Here is a 27,913-nt window from a genome sequence, read left to right as displayed (position 1 = left end):
ATATCTGCCAACTTCTAGTGCCTGCCATGGTTTGCAGCCTCTTATCTGTCTTCCAGATACTATGTATGTTATTTTTGCAGTGTAGAGACTTTGCTGTTGGGAGGTGTCCTAACCAGGCCACTACAGGCAGAACTCATAGTACATCTTATGAGATACTGCAGTTTTTTCTTTCTTATTTTTATTTTTTTAAGATTGTCCCCCTGTGTGTTACTTTTTTCCTCGCCTACTAAATTTATCAGTGGATGCTTAGGTCCTGTGGTGAAAATGTTCAGCAGCCTTCCAGATGTTCTAATGAACTTGAAAGTCATGGAGTCAGACATGGAGAAAGGAATTTCAGCTTGATTTTTCTTGGGTCTTAACTCCTCCATCTCATTCTTCCTCCTTTCTTCTCCGAAATGTGTTCTGGCCTGGAGTAGGGATGTTTATTGCCATGTATTCTTCAAAGGTTCTGTATAGGACAGTGTTAGGTAACAATATTTCCGTTATTGGACTTCTTATATAGCACAATGAAAGTATGGGCTCTTAACTTCTTTCAGGAGACAAGATAAGGGCATTGTGAGTAATTTAGCTTGTAAGATATATCCTGAGCCATTCAGTCCAGGATGTCATGCAAAGTAAGTTCCATTAGATCAGTTTGCAGGGCCTTGTCCAGTGAAGTTTGAATACGGCTAAATATTTGACTGACATCTTGAGACTTCGACCTCTGTTGCTATATCATCATATGCTTATTTGACACCTTATTTGACACAAAAGATCTTTATGCCTTGAAAGTCTTACCACTGGGCACTGTGGTGTGGGGATCATGTACTACATGCAGAGAGCTTTGCAAGAAGTGCCAGAGCCTTGCAAAAGTGGAATCTTCCACAGCATTCAGATGATTGCTGTGGTTTCAGTGACAAGCGGCTGAGAGCACATCCCTCAAGTACATGCTCCAGTAAAACTATTGTAGTTTTGCTTTCTCGTAAAGAGCTCATCACACTTACACAATAGTTATGTAAGTATCTTGCTGCTACTATTAAAAATAATAAAAAAAACAAAACAAAACATAATGAAGTAAATGACAAAATTAAGAAAACTGGATACAAAGACCATATAAAAATGATGAAAAGCTTCTAGAAACTGTCAAGGAGAATATCTTGGAAAGGACTGATGATTACAGGCTACTAGAACCAAAGCTTTTAGAAGCTATGCACTTCGGCTCTTCTGTGGGGAAGTCTGTGGTAATAGCATGTTACTGCTCTCATGGTTGCTTGGATTAAACATAGCATAAGTGTGCTTTGCTTTTCTAAAATTATGCAGTCTTGTTAGGGCATACAAACCAAAAGTGAGAAAAGGGCATGAAACAAAAGGGAAATTAAATATGTTGGTCTTCGGATATTTCTCTCAGTGGAGGTACATGCTTCAGCCTTTTTCAGATCTGCAAATCAGAAGCTTATTAAGACTATGATTCAAACCATCAAAGAGGGGAAAATATTACCTTTACTTATGCCTTGTTCATTATGAATGCTGATGCTGAATTCTGGCAAGAATATGCAGCTTGAGTCTTTTTTTTTTTGCATGTGAATTTTACTCTAAGTACTCATGGAATGATGGGTTGACTTGCCCAAATCCCAAGCATTTTCCTTTATCAGTGCTTTTATTAAATCTCTAAATAATACAGATACTTATCCCATGTGAATTATGAGCAGTAATGGCCATTTGCCTCGCTTTTAGCAAACTTATTTGTATATTTATATATTTTATATACTTATTTATATTTGAACACATTTCTTCAGATAAAACTCATTTTACGCAAAGTATCCAAGTTAGGTCAGTTTAGTGTAGGAATCTCAATCACACTCTCCAGGATTTATTTAGACCTTGACTTTATGTTGGTATAGTGTGCAGAATTGGTTTTCATTCCTGTGTTCTGCAAAATGAGGAGTTAAGCAAGAGGGATTTGCTTGAGCCTTGTAAATTATGCAGACTGTCTGAAGAAAAAACACTTAAAGGGTGGAGTTGGCTGTTTCTGTTTCTTCAGCTTGCAGCTTATCAATTCCTCCTGGCTATCCATGTAGTGATAAAAAATAAAACACCAACATTTAGTCAAAAGGCTGAAGCCTTTCTGTTTGCTTTGGGTCACCGTAGCTCGCACCCATGGCAAGTTAAACTGGTAACCTCATCTCTGTGGAAGTGCAGCATGAACTTTGTATTGATACCACTTGATACAATTAAGATGCTTCATCTTTTTTTTCTCACAAAAAGCGTACTGCACATAAATGCCATTACAACTGCTTTTCCATCTACTTTCAAAGTGTAATTGAGTGTACATCCCTAAAACATTTGCCGGTGTTAGATCCTGGCTCTTAAAGATAGTACCTTTTACCTCAGGACCTTGTGGAGGTGCTCAAGATTATAGTTCTTGGTTTGAATGCAAAGGATTTGGGGACATAGGGACTTCTTAACATGGGGGTGTCATTCTGTTCTTCCTCTTTGTTATACCATCTGTTTCTGAGCTTGTTTTACAGAAGTTCTATCTTGCATAACTCTCTATATGCAAGCTGTCTTCTGGTGGAGGTGAAAGGCATCAGGTGTGGTAGCAGAAGGCTTTTAATTTTCTAGCTGATTAGGAATTTCAAATACAAGTCTATCATACATGTTTATATTGTCATAAACTTTTAAATTGTATATACAAAATATTGGTGATGCGTTCACTTCTGAGTCACTACTTGTAATATTTGTCAGGAAGAGATTGTTTTTTATATAGAGGCTGACAGTACCTGGCTGTCTGACTACAGCTCTAGTTAATGTGTGAAGAAATTTTAAGAAGATTTGGAAACTGGGCAGTGTCAGGTATGTTAGGTAATATTTACCACCTGTTCACCTGTGTTGCTTCAGAGTAGGCCATTCTTGTAATTACTTTTGGGAAAACTTTTTTAGTGTGTTCTTAGGGTCCTGAGGTAATCTATTGCTTCCTGATTGGTAGTCATGGGTCACAAAGACATTATAGCTGGAATTAAGAGAGTTCCAGTGACAAGCGTGTCTCTTTCCAAAGAGCTGGCCATGTACTGAACTAATGGTGATAATGTAGCACCATTACAATTAGTGATTTTCCTGGTCATGCTTTCCTAGCGTGATCAAACTGGTGATTCCTCCTGGATATCAGTAAACAGTCAGAGGTGTAACTCCTAGAAGTGCAAGATGCACAGGGCTAATGTGAGAAAGCATTTTGGCCACATAGATTGCTACCCATTTTACTCAATGATTGTAAGGATTTAGAGAACCTAAGAACAAACCCAGGTTAATCAACTCTCAAGAATGTACCAGGACCTCACAGCACATTTATACGTTATTTCTTTGCCATGCTAATTTTATTGGCTCCTAACCATATCTTGGCATGGTTAGGAGCCACCGTCTGTAGGGAAACCTAACACTGTTAGCACCAGAGAAATAAACCACTAATGTTCTAAGTGATAACCATTTAACTTTTCTAACCACCTGTAAGAGAGAGGCGTAATATTTAGGAAGAAGTTTCTAAATATTGCTGTAATGCAGATAAAAAAAAACACTTTTGCCTGATGTATCCAGAGAAACTTGAGTGTGGGGACTTAAGATTTCTCTTTCTTTCTGTTCTGTAATACCTTTGTAAGCAGAAGAGGAATGCCTCTGATTTAGTCGGTGACTATTTAAATATAAAGCTTTTTGAGGTCACTTCTTGTATCTGTTATGTATCTGTAGCGACAGGGAAGCACAATGCGTCAGCTGGAACTAACTCTGTGTTTGAGTTCTGCGAGTTTGAATAAATTTTGCATGTGTTCTAAAGTCCAAATTCCCAATGGCTTTGCAGCCTGTCTGCAATGTTGAGGTTTCCCTCAAAGCCTTTAGAAATGCTCCTTTTTTTTTTTTTTTTTTTTTTTTTTTTTAGAATTCTGACATAAGGTAATTGATAGCTTCTTATAATTGTTAAATTGGAAGATAATTGATCATAAGTTGTGCCTTTCCATTGATATACCTAGCCTACAGTTAGGATGCTATTTAAGCTGTTCAAGGGGGTAATGTCTAGCTGATTTATATCCTGTGTAGGGTTGTCTTTGTGTCCCTAGACATGAAAGAATATATAACATCTTCCATTTCACTGATATCATCTCATGATATTTCCAGGGTATTCCTTTACCCTAGTTCTTGTCTGCATTGCTTTCCAGGAAATTCTTGCTATTTTCTTCCAGGAAAGACTTGCTATGATTAAGTTTCATAGATCTATAAATTATTATAAATATGTATTTTGCTCCCATGTATATTTTGCTCCGTTTTTGTGTTTATAATGGAATCAAGGCCTGTCTGAGTGTTGCCAATCTGTACTCATTACTGAGATTCTTTATCCCTTGTGTCTTTAGACTTCAGAACTAAAATCATAGGGCATTTTATGAGTGACAGACTGCGTGGTGGGATTGGCCTGTTCACCATATTCTGCCCTGTTGCACAGCCAGCATGTTGCCCATTTGGATGTAGATAAACAGAAAATAAAGAAGGAGGAAGGGGTGGCGGTGAAACTTCAGGATCAGCATGTTTGGAAAATTCCTTATCTCTTTACTTTGCATTTCCCCACCGTTTCTTCCAACATCTGTGCACATGCTTCACTTGCTTCAGAGTGGTGTCTAGCAAAAGCCTTCTTTGCATTAATGAAAGCCTGTCTAAACCCAGCCTTATGCTAATTCCACCCCAAATACCAATGACAAAAGGCACTGGACCTACTCAGACTGAAACCTACTCTGTTTTTTATGAAACTGATTATTAACAGAGTATATAAGGTACCAGCATAGCAGGTCTTTGGCCTAAAGCCAGTGAAGTGATTGTGTGGCATTGGTGTGAGTCTGGCAGACAGAAAAATGTATCATTCTTTGCAAGTCAAGTTTGGGTATGACAAAATAAATACCTCATTTCTAGCTGTGATCGCATTTCCTCATCTTGTTGTGTTAATAAATGTGTTGACACTTTGAAGAAGGAAATTGAGAACTTGTACAGATGAAGTCTTGGTAAGGGGGTTCAGCCACTGCTCTGCATGGCCTTGCAAAGTGTGCTTAATGTGTAGTTAGCAGTATTTGCTCAGGATGAACTGACTGTGGGGAAAATGTGTCCTTGTGCTTTCTCTTTTAGAGGAAACTTGCCAGGTCAGGTGCATTGGCAATATAACCTGTTTTGCCTTAGGTGGGCTGGTGGAGAAATTGAGACGTTAAAGCTTCCTTCCAGTGACAGCCCCTGCATGTATCGCAGGATTCACATCTAATAACTGACTGAGCAAGACTTGAGTTGAATCACTCCTGTGGTGAGTGGCACCCAGAGGGGACGTGGGTAACTTCGTGGGACTGCTTGTTCGGGGGAGACTTGGCCTCCCCTGAGGATGGGGAGTGTGGGAAGCACTTGGACAAGTCTCTATGTATTAAGTCCAGAAGAACCAAGGTCATTATGGTAAGGGTCAGCTCCCTCTGATTACTGATGTTTATAGGTAAAAACCTATTTCTGTAGGTATTGCACTATACAATATTATACTGTAAAGACCCATACCTTTTGAAGGATACATTGCAAAGGAAAAATTTCGATACAGAAGGTGGCTACTGGTCAGCTGAAGTTCATAGACCTTAATTTATGGGACCAGTCATCTTGGATCGTAATACAGGCTTGTGGGGTTGGTTTTGATGTCTGAAAAGTACATTTTTGTGTTGGTAGATTAGCTAAATAGATACTGGTAAATAAGGACATTAGTCCATAGGCTTTGCATGAAGTGGTTAACTTTATATGCAGCTTCTCTGAATAGAACTTTTTCTCAAAAAATATTCTGTATTTTTCTCAGCAGTAGTACTGCTGAAAGAAGCTGCCAAGTAGAACTAGATGAAGTGTTTTCATTTGAACAGTTTATTAGCTGAAAAGTGCAGATTTATGTTGACTGGATCTATTTGTGAATTTAGTTTGGAGTTGGCAAGTGCTTATGAAAAAGAAAATGGCAAACATAAATATTATGACGTTTAATATAAAAATATGTTGACTTCTCATTTTTAACAATGTCTCAAAATTAAATTTATTCTAAAATTATCTCTTTTCCCAGTCAGTGAAAATACAACTTTTGGTTACCAGTGGAACAAAATGTTTTCACAAAACAATTTGGGTTGGAAAGGGATATCTGGAAGTCTCCAGTCCAACTCATGGCTCAAACCAAGGCCAGCTTAAAAAAAATAGTAATAATGAAATTGTCACTTTGGACCTTCTTCTGTCACTGCAACCTTTCAAAGGTGGTGGTAGGTGCTCTTGCATTGGCAGCAGCTGAATCCCGTAGTACATTTGGATGCAACCTCTCTGATCCTGTAAATTTATGTATGTCGGGAACTTTGTAAGCCTGGGGGCAGACCTTGTCACTGACTACCACAGCTCAGAAGGCAGTGACTGAGTGCTTCAGCCCTTTTCAGTTTTGACTTTTATAAACTCCAAGCAGAAGTGTTTCTGAAGTTGTCTTTTGAGGGGGCAAGTTTTGATCAAAAAAAAACAAGGACATTTTCAGACTGGCCTGAAGTGATTTTTGTTTTCCTTCCTCTGATGTTTCCAATTTGTTCACTGAACCAAAGCAGCCTTCTGTTCTTTGTGTTCCTCAGTGCCAAATGTGATCTGTGCTGTGGCAGCACCTCTCTGGTCCAACTCTTCTGTGCATATGTTTGCATATTTGCCTTAATGTCATAATCAAAAATACATACAGCATTATTTTTCTGTCAGCTAGCATTCTGCAGTAGCTAATCAGATGTGACTCAAAGAGGAAATTCACAGAGAAGGTGCATTTTCAGATTCCATTTGTGTATATGCTGAGGGAATATTTCTTTGTGTGGATGGGAGAACAGATGTTTTGTGCATCGTTTTTGACTATGTGGCTCTTGCTAAGTTGACTATAAATATAAAAGTAAATTTGCTGATCCAGATGGTTGTCCAGTGTTGCTGTACTGATACAAATACGCTTTTCGTTGTTCTTTGCACGAAACCACGTGCCTGCATTTGATACATCATTGAAAGTCAGTTTTGGTATAAAACTAGAAGCTGTTTTGTTTGGCAATGCTACTGAAGTTGAATGAGAAATTAGAAGTCCTTTATTTCCAACTCATTGCAGTAGCTCCTGGCACTTCTTTTACACTCTACCTTATTGAAATTACCATGGCAGCATTAAGTGATGTTAAAAGTGACCCAGTTGCCTGCAGGGTTGTACAAACAGTTTGCTTTATAGGTAAAACTTCTTTTTACCCATTTGGTTTTAAGCATGCTCTTAATTACACAAATTCTTAGCTATCTTTTAAAACTGGACTTGAAAGCGAATAAAAGCTGTATCTGTAAATATTTGTTTCTTGTAAAGTTGGAGATGAAATATAGCAGTGCTCTGTCATTTACTGAGGATTTAAATGTATGTACTTTGCTAATGTTCAAGAGCAGTGTGCTTTACTGTTCCCATTCAGCACCTCTGAAAATTCAGCAATCATTGACTTTGAGGCTTATTTTATTAGAACGGAGCTGCTCTCAATGTGAGATTGTTAATCTTTGCAATGAAAATGGGTCAGAACTTCATTTTTCTTCCCTCTCCAAAAAGGTGGGAGGGGGGCGAACAGTGAGGCATCGGTGTTAGACCTGTGCATTAACAAATAATAAAGCAATGTGTGTGATGTTGAAATATTTTTATTTAGCGGTCAGAAGTGTTCTTGGCTTGGGGTTTGGGGTTTTTGCTTGGTTCTTTGTTGTTGTTTACAGAACAGCTAGATGATGTTGGTTTCAAACTTGTTTCTTTTCTTCACCTTCTTTCCCTTCCCTCTTTTGGTGTACATCAAATAGACGACAGGAAGACGTTAGATTTGTCTTCCAGACGCTGAAGTACTTTGCTAGGATATGTCACCAGCAATTGAAATAGAGAATAGGATGTTAAGACTCAATCTGTGAGAGTATCACACAGATGCAGAGCACTCAGATTAGTATTTTCTAAGCAGTCTTCTGTGGTTCCCTTAACCATTAAGTGATAAATCCCAGTCGAGTAGGGAAAATTTCTTGGCCATCAGTTTCATATAGGCCATCCAGATCATTATCAGACTAACTGGAAATGTTATACTTGGTATGAATTTACAAACTAGTGAGAGAATAGTTTAGGAGGATCCATTGATCTAAACCATTAATTAGCAATACTATTGAAGAAGAAAAGAAAAGCTTGGCCTACTGTTCTGCAGAGCATTACACAGTGCTTGATTTCAGAAGAATTAGGTGAGATCAAGTGTAATGCTTACAGATTCCAGTTTTTACTTCTGTAAAACCTGACTCCTGAAGAATAAGTACATTTCTAGATTTGGTAACGGGAACCTTCTGAAGTCTGATCTTCATTCTCCAAGCTTGGGTCTGTTAAATGTGTGGCCTATGTAAATGGTAGTGGTGTTACAACATCGGTTCATTCCAATCAGGTTTTATACAATTTCATGAAGCTTGCTCATGAATGCATGGGTTTCACAGTGCTCCTGTGAAGGACAGAACTAAGAAACAATGGTTTGTTCAACAATTCAGGACACCAGCTGTTCACTGGCTAGAAATAGACGTCAAGGGGAAAAATGCATGGGTGAGAGGTGTGTCTAATGTACCCATCCCTGTAATAACCCCTACCTCCTTCCCTAACAAGCAGCATGAAGAAATAACAAGGCTGTGCTGGTGGTGTTTTTGTGTCTTTTAAAATGCAACATGGAGAAGTAACCTTTTTCACAGACTAAAATTCTGTCTTTCCAAATTTACAGTGGAAACTGAATACACTTGTCAGTAAGCTTTCAGTGGGAAATGAAAGTGCTAGAGAGATGTTTGACCAGCTTATGCCATTAATCAAATTCTCCTCTTTGTACAACTTAGCCAGAGGCTAATGTATTCTATTGCTTGATAGTCAAACAGTCTTATTGCTTAAGTGCCTCTGGAACAGCTTGAACTAATATGTAATCCCAGCACAACTAGATTTTTTTTTTCCTTCAGTGTCTTTACAATGCTGGGTACTACTGCTCTTTTAAATGTGGTATGTAAGAATTAATAAACCTTGTAATTGAAAAAGCTAACTAACACACCCAGATATCGGCTGATCTCAAGAAGTTTACCTCTTTTTTTTTTCCTTGTGCTTGTGTCCTTATCTGTGCATTAAACAAGAATCTTTCTTTTTCTCTGTAAAAGATCTTCTCTTTTGAATATGAGTGTGATCTTGTCTGTGTGCTGAGCAAGAAAAGGAGACCCAAGATGCTAACAGTACTGTTACAGTCTACTTCCTGGTGGGAAGAGATCTGCTGGCTTCTGCCTCATCTTTCCTCAACTGTTCCAGGATGCTTCCTTCCAATTAAGTGTCTGGTGCAATCCTATTTAATTCTAGTGATAACAGGCTTACAAATGGCTGTAGTATGAAATATTTAAGGTTTGTATGAGGGCATACGCATGAAATTAAGTGACTCAGGTGATACGTTTGAGAAGAAGGATAGCATCACTTTGGGTATTGGAAACTGTCATTGGGAGCTCTGGGGGCAGAGAGGTGTGGATGTGTTTAAAGACACGTAGGCTTAGCTTTACCATCCATTTCCCTTTTTCCCCAGTGTATTTTTTCCTTTACACACTCCTTAGCTGACATGAAAGCTGTGACTTTAAAATCTGAATTTCAAAGGATTTCTCAATACTTGCCTCAGATGTCATCTTTATCTGTAAATCCTCAACTATCCTTCAGTTTGCACTGCTGATCCCTCAGCTTTCCAGAAGCATATGATCCTTCCTTGATAGCTCCATAAGCTAAACCAAGAGCCTCTTGCCTGCAGGTCTAAGTAATGCTTGTCAGTCTCCTCATCAGGGTTTCTCAGTTCAGGTGAAGGGGACAAGTGTATGCTTCCAGTGGACTGGAGATTGGTGATGTCTGTAAGTATCTGATTTCCATTGGTGATACAAATCTTGTTGCTGTGACCTGAGTGGCTTTCTGCTAGCAAGGTTCCAATTCTTTTGGCAGTATGTATTGTGACCCCCTGCTGATAGGGTTTTGGAAGCAAAAGGGTTAAATAGCATGAAATATATTATTTGACGCTAGATTTCCAAACAGCTTCTCTCATGGGTGCTCGGCACATGTTTAGTCTTAAAGTCGGTAGTAAGTGTAGATATGGCTTCCAAATGCCAATCAGGTTTGATAACTGTTTTGCAAAACGTGTGAAAGGGAAAGGAGAATATTTATTCCAGAGGATCCAAGCTCGTGCTGTGACACTTCGGGCACCACAACTTGGCCTCATTTTCTGCCTCATAAAACATGGTCAGCAGTATCCCCCGGTTTTGTAAAGGATGCATTAACATTGTAGTGTCCTGAAGAAATGGGGAACTCTATAAATATTAAAATGTAAATGAAAGACTTAGAGGACAGCAGCAAAACAAACCAAAAAAGGGTTTGGCTTGCAACTCAAGAAGAGAAAGGACAAGGGGATGTTTGGAGAGACTGTTCCATATCTCTGTATAGGACAATTTAGTAATATCTTCCCATTGTGTTTTTATTGGGTCATAGTTATCTTGTATATAAGCTGGAAACATGGTCGTTACTGAAACAGTTTCCCTTAAATAATAAAGTACATAGCAATGCTCTGTCTACCTGGAATACCAAGATGATTTCAGGTAGGATAGCATCAGATGTATTGCCATGTGGTTACTATCTTGTACTAACCATTTCTACTTAAGGGCCAGGAAAGTAGTCAATGACTCTTCAAAAGATAACAGCAGCTAAGGGCTCTATTCCATTTCACGTGGAAGATAACTCTTTGAGATAGGCTTTATGTCTTTCACATTAAACACTTCAGTTTGCACTGCTGATCTCTCAGCTTTCCAGAAGCTAGTGATTGTGATCTTTCCCTGATAGCTCCTTAAGCAAAAGTAGGAGTCTCTTGCCTGGAGGTTGAAATGCCACTTACCATCCTTCTCCACCAGAGTTTCTCAGTGAGGAAAAGGGGACCGATGTGAACTATCAGTAACATGTGGTTTAATGTTAACATCTGAAAATGCAAGGTCTCCACTTGTGGTTTTGGGTTGCTATTTGCATTTGTTGGTAATATGATTTATACGCATACATGTAGGATGTTCTACCTCACGGTATGTCTGGGGTTCTCAGATATAAATACTGGCTAATAGCCAACAGAGAATTTTAAAACTGTTTGGTTGGCACCATAGGTTGAAATAAGTGGTGGACTTCAGTAAAGAGGCAGCATTGCGGAAAGGGAACTAAACCTCAAGAGTGCATGCAAGGCTTTCCACTGCCTGGACATGATGAATCCTGGTGGTTTTGTAATTGTAGCTGGACATAACTTTAATGATACTGACTGTTATGCTGTTGGAGGGGCCTGAAGCTAGGTCATGTAATAGTCGTAGCAACCAGAGAGAACTCGCATGCACATGTAATGCCTCAGGCATATGGGTACCACAGAGGTACCTGAAATGAAAAATGTAGGTCCTTTGTATGTTCAGTGTCTCTGGTCTTTGCCCTTGGTATTTGAATAATGAAGTGCTCTGTAGCAGGAGTGTCTTCTGCTCTGATACTACACAGCTAATGAGGGTCACAGTGTTCCTTAAACAGCTTTCTTTAAGTAATGTTTGGGACTGGAGCTCCAAAGACCTGTTTGTTTTTTTTTTTTTTTTTTTATCCTTCTGACTCAACCATCTGTTCAACCATGTCTTTGGGAAGAGGAGCCCCTGCCCTTGCCGTTTTTTTGTGCTCTAGGAGAGGGGAACAAAGATGCTACCCTGCTGTTAAAGTGGTCTCTGATCCCTTGCTGAAACACACAGGTACCATTACTGGGAGGCACTGTACTGCTATTCCTGTATTTTTCCCCATCTCAGCTGCTTTGTCTTGCTTTCTGATCTCCTCACTTTTCAGACTTAGATGAGAAGTAGCAGGTATAATACTTGGGGAAAAAAAAATCACCACACTCAGAAAAGCACAAAAGCTCTGACCACGATCAGATAATTCCAAAATTCAAATAATTCCTTCCAATGAAGTAGTAAGAGCCGTTAGACTACGAGAAGGCTCACCACACGAGAAGACAGCCTCTTGTAATGGAGTTCGTTACTAATGTAACAGCAGCAAAGAACTTTTGGGGATACTTGTTGTGGAGGCTCATACATTTCATTCATGTGTTTTTCCCTTGGAGTAGTTTGAAACTTGTCTAGGCAGTAAGCAGTCAGATTTCCATTATGTGCACGCCTGTGAGCTATGTGGTGAGGCTCACTCCAGTTGTCGCAGCCTTGCCTCCAGCATCTTTTTCTCGCTATCATTGATTCTTGTTTTTGTGGGGAGACGTGAAACTAAACATGAGGAGAAACTGTAATTACCTTACTTACTGTTTGAGACACAGATGAACTGAGCAACCAATTGAGGAGATTAGTGAGAAGCTGTACGGTTTGGGTACCCATACTATTATTTCTGCCCAGGAGTAAACAGAAGAATTTGCTCTCTGTGCTCATTATGCCTGAGGCTTGCTTTGACTAGCACTGCATCAGCAGAAAGCTAATCAAATGTAAAGCTGGCTTAAAACAGGATTTCTTTACCTCTTTATTACTGTTGTGGTCTGCAAAAATGTGTGCATAATTGTAAGGTAACTATTTCAGCAGCAGTCCCGTCCTGCCTTACCACCTCGTGAGGCCGGGCGCTGCCCTCTGGTGGCTGCTCTGCAGTGGCTGCACTGGAAGCTGCTCCCTGGCTGCCTCCCTGCCTGCCATGCATCCACAGACAGATCTCCTGAGCTTTGCCCTGTCAGTATGGCACGTACAAGTATTTCCTTAGGCAAACTGCAGATCAGTCACGATATAGCATCTTCTGAGTTCTTTGCACCGACCCTGATGTTTCGGTTGTTCTCATCGATTGGGAGCAGAAGGATGTTGTGTTGTGGCTCGAGTGCTTTGTGCCACAGTCCTAACTAAAGATGAAGGTAAAGACAGTCTGACTGAGCTCACTTTGAAGTTAATTTAATTAAACTGTTGTAAATCTTAATTTTAAAAGCATGAATGCTTTTTTTTTTTTTGTACTTACACATCCTTTTTTGACCTCACTGGTTAGAAATATAAATCGCTTTCCTTAGAAGTGGGAATAACTCCCCAATAAATAACTTTTTTGCTAAGAATGGGAAGCCATCTGCTATCATTAAAAATTAGTATCTTGAATAGAAAATTAATATATATATTTTTAAAAAAAAAAAAAAAAAACATTAAAAACTTCTTTCATTTCTAGTCTCCCATTTAATCCGAAAACTGATCCTTCCCAATGATGGTTAACACAAATGTTTCCTTGGTGTCTTTTTAAAAAACATTCTTTGGTAGACACATGCAGTAGTTACATAGTCTCTAGAAACATTAAATACAACAGGACTGAAATTGAGGCAAACAAGGGGAATGACCCACTGCCCTTGGTGGAAAAACGGCACAAGCACAGTCTGTGCCAGGTATGTGACCTGTACCATGTACGTGACCAGACTGTCTCCTTTTTTCATTCTTAATCACAAGCTTTTTTCATACTGAGTGGAAGACACACAACATAATTTCTGCACTGTGTTGTTTGAGAGCCTTCTGAGCAAGCTGTTTTCATGTTAAATGCTGCTTGCATCCATCTGAGTCTTAATACAGTTACTGGCTAGGATGCCTATAAAAGAAAGCAATAGTCATCCATAGTGGTGCTACCAGTATTTATAAAAAAGCAAGGAACATATGTAAGTGCTTGTGTGTATGTATGTATACATATATATTTAATTAGTTTTTTTTTTAAGGCTTTTTAAAATACTTGGTATCCAAAGAACTAAATCTAGCTTAACTTATTTTTCATCGAGTTTCTAGGGACCCAGAGGTATGTTTCTGAAAGAACGAGTAGAATAGTCTTGCTACTTTTGATTTATTTGCTGAATAAATTTCATGCACTTAATGAGTTTGGCTGCTGGGGTTGGGATTCTCATTTGCTCTTATGAGGATAACTGATTCAGGGGACATCTAAAGGTTTTTGTGTATGCACTTTTATATTGCTGTACAAATGTAAGTAATTAAACTTGGTTTCTGGGTAGACTGGTGTAAACCATGTTCAAGTATATTGATTTCCCAGTGAAGCTGCTCTGTGTAGGTGTAAACAACTTCTCTGTAAAGCCTGATAAAAGTAGTTTTTTTTTAATGTATGTTATGTTTTGTTTAACTTATTGTAATACTTGGAGATGATCATGTTCCTTGAGGAAATGAAAAGCACGGTACAGGTAAGGTAGCCCGGTTGAAGGTACTGCAGGGAAGTGAAACTCTTTATTCCTTGTTAGCAGCCTTGAAAATGGGAATTCTAAAACCTGTATATGAGCAAAACAAATGTGTATGTATGTGAAAGTGTTAATTTGACCGAGTTATCTACTTATGTCTGCAATATGCCGAGAGTCTGGGGTTGCCGGTTGTTTCCTAGCAATTAACAATGCTCCTGAGTTGGACAGCAGATGTCAGTCAAAAACTTTTTGTCAATACTACTGCTACCTGAAAACACCAACAAAATTCACACTATTTATATTAATCCAAAACCAAAATGTATTGAAGGTTTCCATGGCAGCTGCCAGATATCCTTTTGGGCCCTGCTTGTATTTTAATGTTTGCCCTGCCCTCCTTAGGAACTCTTCACATTTTGTGAAGTCATAAAGGGGTGAGAACATGTGGCAGCTGCTTTATCTTTGCACCCACATCTGATTCCTTTTTGCCTTAATTGAAACTGTCTCTAGAAATTGTGGCTGAGTATCTTTGGGCCTAGAGTTTCTTTTGCCCATCTTTTGAAAAAATAATGAAAAAAAGGTTTTATATTTTATAGGACAATATGGTAGATATTGCATAACATTCTGCATAATTATTTCATGTACATTGCTATATTCATATATATATGCTATATATATTCAGTGTATATAAAGCCTATATCTTAAAAAGGTTAATATCATTTGGGGTGAAAAAAAAGGTTGGGAATTTTTGTATTGGAAAATATATATAGAAATAGAGCTTGACATCTTGCTGTAGCATCTTCAAGTGATATTGCAGTAACTGGCTGCCTAATGTTCATTATTCTCATAAAAATTTTCCAGTTCTTTCCTTTGGCTTTGTAACATGACCATTCAGTGTCACACTCTTGGGGCTGCAATGAAGGCAATTTCTCTGCAGTTCTGCTAGCCACATCTAAATATTTAAGGAATAGCTGAATAAGGTCTCACTGGGCTTGGTCTTTTTTCCTGAAAGCTTCAAGGGAATCTGTCCAGCTTGTCTCATGATTCATTCTCACGTTTCACAGACCTGTGCACAAGTTTTTCACAGTGAATCATGTTATGTTAACATGTGGGTAAAAACAACCTTACTGTCCCTCTCTAGAAGGCAGAGCAAGAGGAAAAAACAAAAAACACCCCTCATCCTTCCCTTGGGATGCTGATGGCATTTTTGAGCAATGTTGCCCTGTATAAAACAGACATAAAAAAGTCTACTGCCAACGAACAAAGCTTTGATAGCAGCTGAGCATTCTAAATAAATTATTATTTTTTAAATAAAAGCTTCTATTATTACTGTGGGTCATCTCTCAAAGTATTGTTTACCACTGTAGAATTTATTGTTGTAACTGTAATGAGGAAGAGCCTTTCGCATTCTCATCAGTCTGACAATGTCCTTTCTGGTTGTCTTTTGATATGTTTGACCTCTTCTGTAATGTTCGATAAGGTGTGCAGTAATGAAGATAGCCTTGTTTCATGAAGTCTGTTTTAATCATATAAATGGATCAGATAATGACAGCCTGCACTGAGAGTAAAGGCATGCTCTTTGATCCACCTGTGAGAAAATGGTGAGAGGATTAACCTTCTTTCTCCTTTGCATTTCAGAGTAGGGAAATTCTGTGTGCTGGTAGCCAAAACAGCTGATGCTTTCTGAGCTATGATTTTAAATGCAGCCCTCTGACCGGTTATTTGCTCTAAATGAGCAAGCTCTTGGGGCCAGATGGAAAGCAACTTTTTTTTTCAGAAAGCATGAATTTCTTTTTGTTTATACTTCAGCATGCCTATTCTTGCTGCTTACATAGTCTAGTGGGGCCAAGCTATTAATTAGCAACAGTGTACCTATGCTAGAGAAATAAAAAATTGGACATCCTGGGCTGACCAGAATGAGTTTCTCTGTTTGAAAGCATATACTAGTTATTTGATATAAATGCAATGTGCATGCTTATTGACAAGATTTCAGATGATTTACGAGGTTGTAAGGAGGAGCTGTGGCAGCTGAGTCAAGGAATCTTTGCTCAGGAAGCCTGAACTGCAGGTGGATTTCTAATAAAGTAGTGTTTGCCCCTACACTGAAGGAATACACACTAGCCTGCTTCATGAGGACAGTGCTCACTTGAGTGATATGCTACTCATTAGAGGTCGTTAGGGGGGTGGAATGACCAAGAAGGCCAGAGACACGTGTTCTCAGGGTGGGCAAGACTCCGTTAGCTTAATAGTTAATTTATTGTGAAAGTAGCATTTTTTTTTTTTTTTTCCCCTGTTATGTTACATCTTTCTTGTTCTCACTCAGAAATGAAACAAAATGCAAAAATTGCTTAATGCCCAGCTGCTATCTCATCAGAAGCATTATAAATAGAAAGTGTTGCCAGGCACCCAACTTCTAACACTGCTGCCTCTTTTTCTGGTTCCTTGTCTTTTATGATAAAAGACTGTTGCACAAGGGGAAGACTCACATCTTTGACTTTCTTCTCTGTCCAGCTAACCTTTGCTTTGCCACTTCCTACACCTGCATTATAGATGAAGGGTGAGAGAGGTGCAGGACAGCTTGAAGGGGGGAAATCTGTCTTCCTTGGCCAAACACTTGCTGCTGTGTTTGGCTGTAAGACCATACAAATGCCTTACTGCATGTTCAGGGAGAGCACTTGATCCTCACCACTACACATGAACTATTTCTTCTTATTCGGAAGCAGCCACAAGTGTTGGATCAGAAGTCTTCCTCTTTTTAAAAGCTGACCACATATGACTGTATGGTAGCAGCACACACAGTCATCCTGCTCAGTGAGATGAGGCTTGGCACCCAGAGGTAGCAATCCCCCAGTGCAGTTGCTGAACTGCTTTGAGTTCAGTGGGAGTTCACTCAGGGAGCAGCAATTCATTTGCACACTGTCAACTGAAAAATGCAGGCACAATTTTGCTGTTTTTTTTTTTTTTTTGGGTCAACCCACCTGCTGCAGAAATGTCTTCAAAGCATGTGAAAACAAAACAGAATGGAGTAAAAATACCTTTTGGAAGTGCTCGTCTGAATTTCACATCTGCTGAATGCTCTTGAGCAGTCCCATGTACACATGTTTTTTGGTACACGTTGTTTGGGTAACCCTACCAAAAGAAGCTCATGCCTGTTATTCCATACAAAATGAAGACTTGTGAATAAACAAAAGTATTTTAAATTTTCTTGATGGATTAAATATTAAATTGATCAAGACATGATCAAGACAGACTAGTAAATGTGGAATCATTTATTTTGCTGTGCTTGCTTTTCAAATTTATTAGCACAAACTATTAACCACTTCCAAATAGGAACCTCATTTGTAGACAACCTCATTCATTTGGAAAGAAGTTGGAAGGCCTTGAAATTCATATTAATTTATTTCTGAATTGGTTAAGGTACATTTTCTGTGAATCTAGTCAGCTTCTGTTACTGTCACAATTTTCATTTGAAAGAGTTACAGTGGGCATCAAGTTAGTAATGGCAAGCCAAAGCAGCTCTTTTTTGCTGACTCCTATTTGTGAGGCTGGGGTTGAAAGGGGGTAACAAAAAGGTCAAGCACTTGGAGTGGCTGATCCATGGTAAGCACAGAGCTGCTGTGCAGAAAGCGTTGTGTTTTCAGGTCAGCCAAGTCAGCCCACCTGGCTCCTTCCCTTGGTTTAGCCCTAGCAGCCACAATCATCCTGTGGAAAAGGTCACTGTGAAGCCATTTGCTGCTCTCGTTTTGCCTGCAGTTTCCCTGAAGTCAGGTAGTGTTACAAAAACACACAGGTAGGGGGTTCATTTAGGCCGAGGAAGTGGCTGTGTGTAACTACAGTAACTGCTGCAGTGTGCTCTCACGTAGGCGTTACCTTTCCAGGCTGTCCGGGTGCATCCATTTGTAACATGCTCTCAGGGACAGTATCTGCTCCCACTGATGTACATCTAGCATAACTTTCTTGGACTTCGTTAAATGGAGTTTAAGTTCTGTTGATACAGACAAGTTAAACTTTGTGGCTATGACCTAGCTGTCAGGTTTGCATTTGTGGTGCAGTCTGCCTTTAGCACACAGGTGGGAAATCTGCAGAGGTTATGGGACTCCTATCAAGGAGGTATTGTCTGTAATTACAGTATATGACTCCCCATCCTCTTAAATCTATGGATGACTTTTTTTTTCAGTCACTTTGCAAAGAGTTTTTTTTTTTTTTTTCCTCTTGCTCTGTGGTAAAATTGGTTAGCAATTGGCTTTATTTGAAAGCGAATTGAGTTCCCTTTTTGTTAACATGAACTGTGTGATCCCTTATTGAGAGATGTAATGTTCATTCTGCTGTCATCTCATTCTGTAAGGTTTCCCTACCATGTTGTATCCTAGGTAAATGAGACGTTTTCTTTGCCCGCATCCCCCTTAGTAAGGTGCAGTTACAATAATGTTGCTAATTAGGCAGCATGCACACTGGGGGCTGCCTACTGTCCTTGGGTATGATTTCTACCTCTTCAATTCTGTCTCACTCTGTAACATGCTACTCTTACTTGTTAGTCAGCACCACAACACAGATCAGAGTGGGTACATCTCCCTTGTGCAGAGCTTTGCTTGGAGATGGGTACTCCTTCAGTGAAGGTGGACTGTGTGGTAACCAGCTCAAAGTATCTGAATAAAAAATGGATTTTTGTTGAACAAACATGGAGAAATAATCTGTGTATCTGATATCTGGTTTTACCAGTGCAGTAAGGTGAGCTGTAGTGGCTCTTAGTATTGTCCCTGTCCTATTTCTCTGGTGTAGCTTTTCCTTTTTTGGGTTTTCTCTTCTGCCATTTTGGGCAATGGGCCCAGACCTGACGAGCAACAATTCCTGCTTCATTTCTCTGATACTTCTCTGATATATCTATGTCCAAAAAAAAAAAAAAAAAAAAAAAAGCTGAGTACTGTACAGAAATGAGCATAGACAGTTTTAATTTAGCACACACTATTCTTCACTTACCATTTGACAGGAGCGAGGTGTTCCAGTCCTGTAATCTGAACAATTAATGTTTTAAGTAATTACCTGTCAACTGTGATGGGTAAGCAGCAAAAATGGACAAATACGGGTAGCACCAATGCTGTTCTTCTAGGAGCATTGCTTGCAAGGACAACTGTGGCTTAACTTTTTGGAGGGGAAAGGGCTCCTCTTTACCTATGGTGACATGAAGTTCAGGGGGCCCAGCAAGCACCCTGTGTGGGTATGGCCAGGATGCTTTGTGAAACAACCTTAGAGGAATCGGCCAGGTGGTGAGTGGTGTTTGGAAGCCTTTCTGTCTTTATTATTATTGTTCGTTTCTTTGTTTTTTTTTTTTTTGTTTTTTTTTTTTTTTATTATTATTTTTTTTTATTTTTGGGGACTGAAAGACTGAAACCAGCCTGGTGTTTATACCTAAGTGTTAGGAGACCAGTGTAATTAAAGTTGAAAAGAATCCTAAGCACCTTGCAGCTGTTGTAAATGAAGGCTCTTAGGAAAAAAAAAAAAAAAAAAAAGTAAAATGTGTAAAATGCTGGCTCTGCTCTAGTGTTATTTCTGTCACCAGTTTGTTTTTCTAATACTGTAATGCCCAGTACAGTGCTATGTTTGGAAATGAGTGCCATACTATAAGAGAGATTTCTGCCTCTTTTAAGAGGTGTGTGACCACTGGGCTCTGAGGACCAATGCGCTTCTCTGAGAGTAAGCATGACCCTGACTCCCTCAGAGCTGGGAAGGTACCTGAGGGTTGACTGCAGGTTGTAATACACTTACATGGTCTCCTAGCCTGTATCACACCAGGTTGATTTTAGCGACCTTTCCAGTTGGGCAAATACTAAACTTAATTTGGGGTCTGACTTTAACTGTCTTGCATATCACCATCCCCAGGCAAGGGACCTGAAACTCTTTATGCTGGACAGAAACTCAATGACAACGAGTGGCACACTGTTCGAGTTGTTCGGCGTGGAAAGAGCCTGAAGCTGATGGTGGATGATGACGTTGCTGAGGGTGAGTGCGATGTATGGAAGTTCTGGTCATTGCCTTCATGTCTCTGTTCCCAGCCTCTTCTCTGCCTTTACACACATTTTCTCTGTTTTTGTGTATCTTTTTTTCCCCCTGCCTCAGTCACTTCCTGTGTACTTATAAGGGCTATGCTGAAACTAATGTTCAGCTGTGTGAGGCTAACTGTGCCCAGCTTGTTCCAGAGACTTTTGTGACAATCGTAATATCTGAATTATGTGATTATGGGATAGAGGAGCTCGCACATGCCCAGGAGCACAAAGGTGCTGAGCATCACATCCTCTTTTGTCAGGCTCTGTTTGGAGTATGTTGTGAGTATACTCATTCCTGAGCTGCAGAGGTGGTGATTTCCTGTGCAATAGAATGAAAGCTAGAGGTCTCTAAACCTTCCCTCTGTACGAACTTTTCTTCAACAGTAAAACCGTATTTGATAGATGTATTAGAGAATATAGATTTCTGTCTCTGCTGTTTATTTGCAACTACCCGTGTCTGTGTTTCAGAGCCATCCAGAAGAAAAGGCAAATAGAGCAGTTTGCTCCCAACGTCCTTTGAGAGGTTAGGGAGGACCCTAACTCACCAGAGATTTGGATGGGTCTGGTGGAAAAGGTGTCCCTGCCTGCAGCAGGGGGGTTGGAATTAGATGGTCTTTAAGGACCCTTCCAACCCAAAGCATTCTATGATTCTGTATCTTATTCTGACATACAAGGTGTGACAGTTCTATGTTTTTTCTTGTGTTTGCTAAGGGCTTTTTGAGCTTATGATTCTTTTTGTAGAGAGATGAAGTTGAAAGGGGGAAGAAAAGAACAGCTACTAAGAAAGACAAGTGTGTCTCAAGTTAGATTTGCATTAAAATGACCCAGGTACTTTATACTGATCTGTTTTCATTACAGAGCTTTTAGAGGTGATATTTTTGGTCCATTTCCCCACAGCTACAAAAGCAATAAACGTCTTTCTCTTTTTGAATGGTGGTTTAAAATTCTCATAGCTGTGTATAACTGTGGGAACTGGGTGTTTGAGGAAAACACCAGCAGTCTGAAAGCTGATAATGGAATCACAAAGAATGGTAACTCTGGAGGCAGCACTGATCTGAGTATATTCATTTGGTTGTGACCCATGCTGTTTCGCCAGATGCTGCAGGTCCTCTTTGCTAGCTTCTACTTGAAAAGCAATGAGAAAGAATGGCTGCCGTAGGATATACAATTCTGGCACTGCCTCTCTCTGGAAGAAAAAAAAGTTCTTTTCTACTGGTTGAATGCAGTTAATTGTAGGTGAAGTGTTAATTAGATTATCTGGAAAGCTATGAGCAGGATTTTGAAATAAGCCCAAAGATACGGGTTTACAGGAAAATATCTTGATGTACATTTTACCTCTGAGGTAAATATATTCTGTGTTCTAGGCTGAGAATTTGCAAGAGAGAGTCAGAAAAATATGCAAGAAAAAAGAAAATGCCTTTTCCATGTAGGAATTGGCAGAGACTTAATCTACAGTAGCTTGGAGGAAAGGGGAAAATTTATTTAAGAGGGAAGCTTCTGGATTAGTGAAATATGCTGCTAAATGCATCATCCTGTTTACTTTTGCATTTTAAGAGAACAAATCTTCTGGATACGATTTTTTAGCAAGCACCATGAGGTGGCACTCTCTACATTACCAACTCAGTCCCCAGAAATGCCATCTGTTTTTGAAGTCTATTTTTCATGAACCTGAGTTTATAAATAATAATGATACAATCCTATACTAAAATAGGATGTGCATATGTACATGTATATGAATTACATAATTAAAGATGCATTACAGCTAAAAATATCTGTTAAAGAATACCATAGTGGGGAAGTCAAAAGTCAGAAAAGCCAGAGTTAAGACTTTCTGTTCAATCTGCATTCCACTTCCTGGAGTAGATCTTAAATGATGTGGTCACATAGATTTTTACTGGATTCATGCTGTCTTTAGGCATAGATCAGAAGTCTAAATTGAGCCCTCAGTAAAAATAAACAGCCTATTTGATTGCCACCTTCTTTCTTATTGCTTGTTTGGAATAATGAACACCAACTAAATTTTGCTCTAAATATAGAGCTGTCGATTTCTTTTTGTGTGTGTACACCACTCATCAATATGTTTACATAGAACTAAGAAGTTGTAATTGGATTTATTCCTGTGTTTGTTTCATGAAGTGAGTAGGGTTTTTTTCCCCCATTTTACATGTTTGGAAACGGTGTACCAGATTAAAGTTGGATGTATTTGGTACAAATTTGACATGATTTTTAGTCATTTACATGCACAAATATTCAATGTGTCTGTAAATAGGATCCTATTAGTTCAACTCTGCTACTTGGAGAACTAGGTCTACACAATTAATGACCACCTGTGAAAAATTTGTCATGAAGTGAATTATGCATCCTCCCGCAGGAAACCTAAGACAGAGACAGCATCTAGTTTCCCTGGACAGCATTTTGCTGTCTAATCATAAAACCCTTCTACATTTCTTCTGTCCTTCTCCCCACAACCAACCCCAGAATATCAGTGATAAATGAGACGTAAGTACAGCAGGCATATTATTCCTCCCTACAACATGTTACAAGCACCCAAATTCCACAGTGGAGGCTGGGATTTCTTCTGTCTGCTACCACTTGAGCAACAAGCTGCTGATTGTGATACTCTGTAAGGACCAGGGTGGGGGAATGAGAGGTGAACTCTGCATGTGGGGCTGACAGGGAGTGGATTTCACACCATGGTTCTTTAGGAGAAGACATCTCTGTCCTGATTCTGATCTTGTGTTATCATGCACTTTTCAGCCTTTCACTGAACTTCTATCTGTACTATCACAGCAGTCCTATATTTTTTTAAGCCAGTCCCAGTATTGTCACTTTTTACCTTCTTTAAAAGCCTGGGCTCTTCTTTTCCATCCTTCCTCACTCCATTTCTCATGTCCCCTATTTTGGTTTGGGTGTACTGGGTGTCTGGGTGTACTCCAGCTTTCATAGGTTTGACACCTCTCCCTTCTACCTCCCCACAACCCATCTCTACATTTTAGTTTTATAACCTTTTGAAGTAAAGAAGTAGGATTTATTTATTTTTTAAGATATATTTTTTTTTTTTTAGAAAGAATATACCTCTCTCTTGTCTTGGAAAAAATCTAAATTTTCATTTGGTTACACTAAAACTGAAATGATCTGTAATCATCACAGTAGTGATTTCAGGAGGTTCATCTAAACAAGCTTTCTCATACACGGTTTCAGTTCCTTTGAACTGACATTTTTCAAAATAAAATACCTCTGGTAAAGAACTGTTTGAGGATTTAAAAGCATTTGTATTCGTACTACAATTTGAATTTCTGAATAATTAGTAATATGTGGCTGATTTCATTTACTTGTGAGTTTGTCTAGCACTATGTGCTTAGGTTGTTGCTTCCCATGTCAATGGTCACTATATAATTTGTATAATTGTATATTTAGATCTACTGCTAAAATTGTAAGTGAAAAAAATAAATTTTATGTAGTATTTTATCTTCAGATTTGGAGTAGATACTTAAACAGTTTTTCCTAATGTTTTTTGCTGCCTTTGTCCAAATGTGATCAAGTTTTTGCAAAGTATAAAGTATATGTACACTTTGTATTTGGTCATGAAAGGCGAAATAAATATGTAATGTTCAAGAGGGCCTAAGGAAGAAAGACTATTAGTTCACTTTGTCTGATTCTTTATACACCAAGATTTAGGATCATCCAAGCGTCTTGTAAACATTTCCAGCTTTACTTTTATCCTCAGTGGAAAAAGGCATGTTGCAGACAGGAAAAGTCACAAAAGGCCTACCAGTATGGTGGTTTTTTTTTCTTTCTGATGCCTGGGAACTATTTAGGTAAGAAAAAGCAGGAGACTTCAGGAGACAGTAGAGAAGGTGAGAGAGCTTTGAAATCCCAGTGGATCTGTCTTGGGGAAATGAAATAAATAAATATTTTCCCAGAGCTGAGGTATGGGGGTCAGTGAGACTCAGGTATAATCCCAGTGACTCAGATATACCTCCTTCTGTGGCTGGTCAAGTTATGTATATACACTAATTGATCAGTAGATGCAGTCATGCAGGGTATTACTGATAAATTCTTCCTGTCTGTAGCCCACTGGGACCATCAATTCAGGTCTTTATCTGGGTGTTGTTTTTTCACAAAACTAGGATGTGTTTATATATTTTTGAACTGTTTTTTTTTGTTTTTTTTTTTTTTTTTTGTTTTTTTTTTTTTTAAACCTGGTGGAACTACACCTGAGTGCTAAAATGTTGTTGGAGGAGGAGGTCCACCAACAGGTAGTGTGGCTGCCTAAGCTTTGTCTCCTTTGGAAAACATTCTAAAATTAAGTTACTTGTGCAGTAATTAGAATCATAGAACAGAATGCCATAGAATGGCTTTGGTTTGAAGGGACCTTAAAGATCACCTTGTTCCAACACACCTGCTATGGTGAGGGAGACAATCACCTCCCTCAACCTGCCTGTGACTCCTCTGTTGATGCAGCCTGGGATGTAGTTGGCTTTCTGGGCTGCAAGTGCACATTGCTGACTCATGTCAAACTTCTCATCCACCAGAACCTTTGAGTGCTTCTTCGCCTGGCTGATCTCGGTGAGTTCTTCTCCCAGTCTGTACCCCTGTTTGGGATTGTTCCGGCCCAGGTGCAGCACCTTTTGCTTGGACTTGGACCTCACTAGGTTCACATGGGTCCACTTTTCAAATTTGTTCAGATCCCTTTGGATGGCATCCCTTCCTTCTGTTGTATCAACCGCACCACTCAGCTGCAAACTTGCTGAGGGTGTGCTCGGTCCCATTGTCCCTGTCATTGATGAAGATGTTTATGTCATTGATGTCTGTCCTGGGACCAGTACTGCTCTCTGACAGGCAGCACTTGTCACTGGCCTCCACCTGGACAGAGAGCTATTGACCACCACTCTCTGGGTGCAACCTTCAAGCTGATTTCTTTTTTACTGAATGGTCCACCTTTCAAATCCATCTCTCTCCAATTTGTAGATTGGGATGTCACATGGGACTATGTCAAAGGCCTTGTAGAGATCCAGGTAGATGAAGTGGGTCAGTCTTCCTTTGTCAGCTGATGCAGTCACTCTGTCATAGAAGGCCACCAGATGGATCTGACAGGATTTACCCTTGGTGAAGCCACGATGGCTGTCACAGATCACCTCCTTGTCTGGCATGTGCCTCGACATTGCTTCCAGTAGGATTTGTTTGATGATTTTTCCAGGCACAGAGGTGAGGCTCACAGGTCTGTAGTTCCCTGGGTCCTTATTTCTATCCTTTTTAAAAGTGGGAGTGATGTTTCCCTTTTCCCAGTCACCAAGAACTTCACCTGACTGCCAGGACTTGTCTATTATGGAGAGAAGCTTGGCAGCTACATTAGCCAGTTCCCTCAGGACCCTGGGATGCATGTCATCTGGCCCCATTCACTTTTTATGTGTTCAGTTTCATCAGGCGGTCTCAAACTTGCTCTTTGCTACTAGTTCTTCATAATTAACCTTATAACATTCTACTACTGTACTCAGATAAACATGCAAAAGAAGGAAATGCTAAAAGGATGTGCATCTGTGCTTGTATGCGTTATGGCAGTACCTAATTTCATACCTGTTCCTGTGCTTCTTCCAATTTTGCTTCCCTGTGGATATTGAAAAGTACAGTATAGCAAAAGGGTTGGCATAGGGCTATTGTAGTAAAAGAGAGGCCTGCTTTTAAGCGCCACTTTGAAAAGTCTGTATTGAAAGAGACAGCACGGTAAAAAGAGGGCAGGGATCTCTATGTAAGTTGTCTGAATATTGCCCGGAGGAGTTGACTTGTCTTCCTTACAGTTACTATGGAAAGCTACAGAAAGTTACTCAACAGTTGGGATTCTGGTTATTGTTTCTAGATGTGGTAACTGTCATAACCAATGGGAGCTGTGAGGTTGTTATGAATTCCACCAAATTTGATGCCACGGATTTCCCAAGATCAAAACTATTTATATAATGATCTCTCTGTTCCTCAGCTTTGTGTATATAAAATTGGAAATAACATCCCTGAATCTTGCAGGAGTTTTCAAAGAAGATTTTTCAAGTATAAGTTGTACATTGTACTGCTCAACACCTGTGGTGGGCTGGCTGTGGCCAGCTGCCAGGCGCCCACCCAGCCATGCTCTCATTCCCCCTCCTCAACAGGACAGGAGAAAATAGGCTGAGAATAGTTCAAGAGAGGGAAATCAGCAATTACTGTCATGGGCAGAACAGACTCAACTTGGGGGAAATTAATTTATTGCCAATTAAAAATTTACTTGGATGGTGAGAGAGAGACAAAACTCAAACGCCTTCCTCTGCCTCTTCCCAGGTTCAACTTCACTCCTTTCTTCTTGACTTGGGAACTGGGGGTTGTGTCAGTCCGTAACAGCTCCTCTCTTCCACTCCCTCCTCCTCACGCTTTCCCCTGCTCCCACGTGGGGCTTTCCCGCAGGCTGCAGTCCTTCACAAGCTGCTCCAGCATGGGTCCTCTTTGCTAGCTGTCAGGAAAACCTGTTCCAGTGTGGATTCTCCACAGGTCGTGGTTCCCCCCGAGCACCTCTGCCTGCTGCTGCGTGGAGTCCCTGTGGCTGCTGTGTGGCCACGTGCTCGGGCGTGGCCCTCCATGGGCTACAGGCCCATCTGCTCCAGCGCCTGCACCACCTCATCCCCTTCCTTCTTCCTGGACTTTGGTGTTTTCAGGGCTGTTTATTGCTCTTTTATTTTCTTGCTCCTCACTTGCATGCAGCATTTTGCCCTTTCTTAAGCATCTTTTCCCAGAGGTGCCACCAGCTTGGCTCAGCTGAGTGCTGTGGGGGTGCTCGTTGTAGCTGTCTGCAGCCGGCCGTGTCTGGCCTGGGGCCTCTGGCCTCTCCTCACGGCAGTTGCCCCTTTGGCCCTGACCTTGCTGCTGACAGCTGGACGTGTAAACCCAGGACAGCACCACAGAAACTTTCATGGAAAAAGTAATTGTGTTTTGTAGCAGTCTGAATAATGGACGTACACTAAATGTGGAGAAAATAATTAAGTGTTGAGTAAATGTTGATGATTTGAATATCGTTCCTGTTGTATACTAAATGGCACAAGGTCTGTGTAGAAAGGATACTTCTTTGTGAGACCAAGTAGTTAAAACTACCTTAGTGAAGAAATACAGAGGACTGAAATAAGGTTGTTTGTCATGGCTTTCATTCTGATGTCACCCAGCTTGTCTTTGTACTCTAGTCTTTTAGCATACTTTGTACTTCATCTGTTATGTGTGGGCTCTGTGTATGTATTGATGCCTAGCACGCTTACTGAAGCATTTAAATATGCTTCAATGGTACTCTGAGATGTTTTGTTAAGCTATCTCAAATGTTTTAACCGAGAGGCTAAAATCCATCACAATATGATGAATAACCCAGGTGCTAAATTGATTATTTAAGTATTTATTGGGCTTTTTACCTGTTGCAATCTTGCTTGTTTCCTTCCTGCTGTGCTGCTGGGCAGGGAACTTTAAAACAAGGAGAAATAACATCAGGTTTCAGGAGAACAACAGAATACATATTATCGGGTTTATTGACTATTTTTACTCTGCTTTTTTGAGTCTTTATTTTGCTTACTGAATGTATTCAGACAATGCTCTTGTATTGGTTATTTCAAAAGGGTTTGAATT

At 39.8% G+C, this 27,913-nt stretch overlaps 1 protein-coding gene across 20 annotated transcripts in view; it reads left to right on the top strand.

The window, feature by feature from the left end:
• Nucleotides 1-27,913, top strand: part of NRXN3 (neurexin 3) — a 979,419-nt gene that overhangs the window by 397,928 nt on the left and 553,578 nt on the right. For all 20 annotated transcript variants that reach the window (XR_014693677.1, XR_014693678.1, XR_014693679.1 and 17 more), the window contains one exon: nucleotides 20,121-20,240. Coding sequence is in view for 17 of the 20 variants with exons in the window: in XM_084521425.1 (XP_084377551.1) it covers nucleotides 20,121-20,240 (120 nt within the window). In the remaining 3 variants the exon portion in view is untranslated. The remainder of the gene's footprint in view (nucleotides 1-20,120; nucleotides 20,241-27,913) is intronic.

This window comes from Aythya ferina, assembly GCF_964211825.1.
Source record: "Aythya ferina genome assembly, chromosome: 5".
Classification (NCBI taxonomy): domain Eukaryota; kingdom Metazoa; phylum Chordata; class Aves; order Anseriformes; family Anatidae; genus Aythya; species Aythya ferina.
Note: the sequence above shows the minus strand (reverse complement) of the source record. Positions and strands in the feature narration are given on the sequence as shown.